Below are 3638 nucleotides of genomic sequence, written 5' to 3' on the forward strand. Positions count from 1 at the left end.
AGCCCATACTCCAAATAAGCTTGCTGCGCTATTAAGCTAATGAATGAAGGAAAGTATATATAGTAGGAAGCAAATGGTAAAACGATATGTTAGTTTCTATCAGAAAAAGCTTATAAACATCAAGTACTACACCTCCCCTTCCCCAGAAATAATGTCTTTAATTTTCCACTTTCAGTCATGTCTAGGCTTAGCTCCCCAAGGTATAAACACGAGACATACAAGCCCTGTCACCTCTTAAAGTTCTCTTGATCCTCTTCATAAGTGAGGAAACTGTATGCACTGAAGCAGAGAAATTTCAAACTCATTTCCATCAATTATTGATTGGGAATTTGACAAGAGTTTCATATTTTCTGAGTTCTTCTTTAGGTGTGAAATGGAGACAATTTCCACTCCCTAGAGTGAATGTCTGCTCCCTGCAGGAAGAGCATACAAAATGCCACATGTGACATCCATACTGCAATCCCTAGCATAAAACAATGCTTAAATTAGTTTAATTCTTCTGTGGCTGCACTACATTTAGATCCATTCTATTCCTGGAACACAACTTTTAGCATCCAATCTCTTCAATCAATTCCTATTCCAATAAATCTTCACAGGTAATCATTCTACACTAGTAGCTTTAGGATGCCTGATGGCTGTGTCCTGTGTGAAGGGTGAGGTCTAAGTATGAAGTTGTGATCAGGCTCTTCACTGCCTGTGCAAGTCCCTATGCACCTGTCACCCTAAGCTGGAAGTGTTTCACGAACATACTGTGCATTGATTGGTATGTTCGCCTTTTCTTATGCTGCCTCTTTTCTATGTACTAGTCCGTTTTAAGTATCTTTTTACACACTTCTCAGTCATGAATAGTGAGTTTCTCTGTTTATGTATAATCCTATGTTTGAAATACATACAATAATATCTCTGACTTTGATTAACTAGTTAGAGATAAGTAAAACTGACTGTCACTTATTGTGGTGCAGACTTTCATCCTTGCATATTTCCTATTTGCATGTTCCAAGAAGATGAAGAGTATGAGATGTGATGAAAGCCCTAATATTCACAAGGAATATTAGAATAATTCTTCCATCTCTTTGTGAACAGAAAGTGAGATCCCAGGTCATCTGCTCCAACCATGACAACCTTAAACCACACTGTTGTTACCCATGCAATCTTCCACTTGCTGGGCATCCCTGGGTTAGAGGACCAGCACGTGTGGATATCCATCCCCTTCTTCATTTCCTATGTCATCGCCCTGCTTGGGAACAGCCTGCTCATATGCATTATCCTCACAAAGTGTGGCCTCCGTGAACCCATGTACCTCTTCCTCTGCATGCTGGCTGGAGCAGACATTGTCCTCTCCACGTCACAGTACCTCAGGCCTTGGCCATCTTCTGGTTCCGTGCTGGGGACATCTCCCTGGATTGCTGCATCACTCAGTTCTTCATCATCCACTGCACTTTCATGTCTGAGTCAGGGATCTTGCTGGTGATGGCATTTGACCACTATATTGCCATATGCTACACACTGAGATACACCACTATTCTTACGCATGCACTCATTGGGAAAATTGGTGTGATTGTAATTCTGAGAAGTTTTTGTACACTTTTCCCCATAGTATTTTTTTTGAAAAGATTGACTTTCTGCCAAAATAATATTGTTCCACACACCTTTTGTGAACACATTGGCTTGTCCAAATATGCCTGTAATTACATTCGCATAAACATCTGGTATGGATTTTCCATCTTAATGTTAACAGTGGTTTTAGATGTGCTAATTTTTGTTTCCTATGTGCTGATTCTCTGTGCCATCTTCCACATCCCTTCCCAAGATGCTCACCACAAAGCTCTCAACACATGTGGCTCCCATATCTGTGTCATTGTCCTCTTTTATGGGCTTGGAATCTTCACAATCCTTACTCAACGGTTTGGATGCCACATTCCACCTCATACCCACATCTTGTTGGCTAACGTCTGCATGCTTGCCCCACCTATGCTGAACCCCATCATCTGTGGGATTAAGACCAAGCAAATCAGAAAGCAGATGGCTCACATGTTTACAAAGCAGAAATCACTTTGGTTTAAGAACTGAGTTTTCAGAAACTCTAGCTGTCTGTGAAGTGGTCTGTGGAAGTAATGGGTGGGAGAGATTAGTTGAAATACTAAGGAAAAGCTCAATGATTTCTGTGTTTGGAGCAAGATCACCAGGGAGGTTGGGGGACTCACTCCTTCATTGTCAAAACAACTAAGGACATCACCATGTTGGATTGAGCAAGCCCACTCCTGCAAAGACCCTGGGACAAGATGCATTGATTTTCAGAAGTCATATGTCCTTAATGACTCTAGCATGATCTTTAGAAATGGATGAAGTGAGAGCAATTCTCTGTCCTGGGACTTTGTCCAGCCATTCCTCACTGAGTTTCTCAAGCTCTGAGACATCTTGTGATGTTTCTAGACAGTAACATACAAACCTCTACTCCTTAATGCCCTTCATTCTGGCTAATGACATTCTTAAAATCAGTGATCCTTATGTTTTGCGGTTATTCCTATTACATTATAATTTAAATCTAATCAACATGCATATCTATATTAAGAGAACATGAATGAATTGTGTTTTGTATTTGGCAGAAAGACCTCTGAGGAGACTGAGGGGATTGAGACTGGTCCTTCCTGTGATTTCTGAGGGGTAGTGTGTGCTGGGAATGGGGATCCCCCAATCTCAATGCCAGGCCATGTTCTTCAATGATTTCCTTCCTCGTCAGGGCATTCAAGGCCTTCAATGATCTGATTCCTGACTTCCTTTACAGCAGCACTGCCATGTCACCTCCAAGCGACCCGAGCATCAAACACACTGGGCTATTAATGCCTCACCTTCCCCAGATCATGCCACACTCTCCATGTCCCTGCTCTGTCTTGGGATAACCTCCATCAACTTGTGGAAAACTCCTATTCCTCCTTCCATGACCACTTCTCATCTCATCTCCTCTGTGATGCTTCCTCCAACCACAACTCCTGCCCAGTGTGCTCTTTAGTTGATAACCTGCTCCCTGAGCAAGATAGCGGGTTGTCTATGTTTCATTCTTAAATATGTATCTTTTTAAAAATCTATGTTCCGTGTAGAAAATATTAGAAATTATTTAAAAAAGACATACATAAAATGGAACTCAAATCCATAAACTTACAGACCCCAAACAATTTTATTGCTAAAATTTTGTCTTCTATGACTATCTATATACTTCTGTATCTGCATCTACATCTCTGAGTCTGTGTTTGTATTTTATCTCCATTTTTACCTATAGCTTGATCTACTCCTTTATCTACTTGGAAAATATTATCATACGATCCATATACAAAATATTGGTTGTACTATATCTATATTTCTTTTCCAATATGTATAATTTGTTTTCTGACGGTACTTGTCGGCATTGTTTCTAATACATATGCATTTATACAATCAGTTGCTATGTCTATGAAGTAGTTTACTACATGGTTTTACTATATTTAATGAAGCATTATTCTTTGATGCCCTTTTTGCATGGCATTATGACTACATATTTACAAACTTAAGGCTCAATTCTATTTGCTGTTTAAGTACACAGACCAAATATGTTTGGATAAATTATTTGTAAGTAACAGTAAAATCTTGGATTGCAAGTAACT

At 39.8% G+C, this 3638-nt stretch overlaps 1 protein-coding gene across 1 annotated transcript; it reads left to right on the forward strand.

The window, feature by feature from the left end:
* The first annotated feature begins 1114 nt into the window (after positions 1 to 1114).
* LOC120225581 (olfactory receptor 52B4-like) lies at positions 1115 to 2070 on the forward strand. The gene is given in 2 exon segments (XM_039223764.1): positions 1115 to 1343; positions 1346 to 2070. Coding segments are annotated over 2 exon segments (954 nt in total).
* The last annotated feature ends 1568 nt before the right edge of the window (positions 2071 to 3638 follow it).

The sequence above is a fragment of the Hyaena hyaena genome, unplaced genomic scaffold (genome assembly GCF_003009895.1).
Source record: "Hyaena hyaena isolate Hyena2069 unplaced genomic scaffold, ASM300989v1 scaffold_1444, whole genome shotgun sequence".
NCBI classification, from domain to species: domain Eukaryota; kingdom Metazoa; phylum Chordata; class Mammalia; order Carnivora; family Hyaenidae; genus Hyaena; species Hyaena hyaena.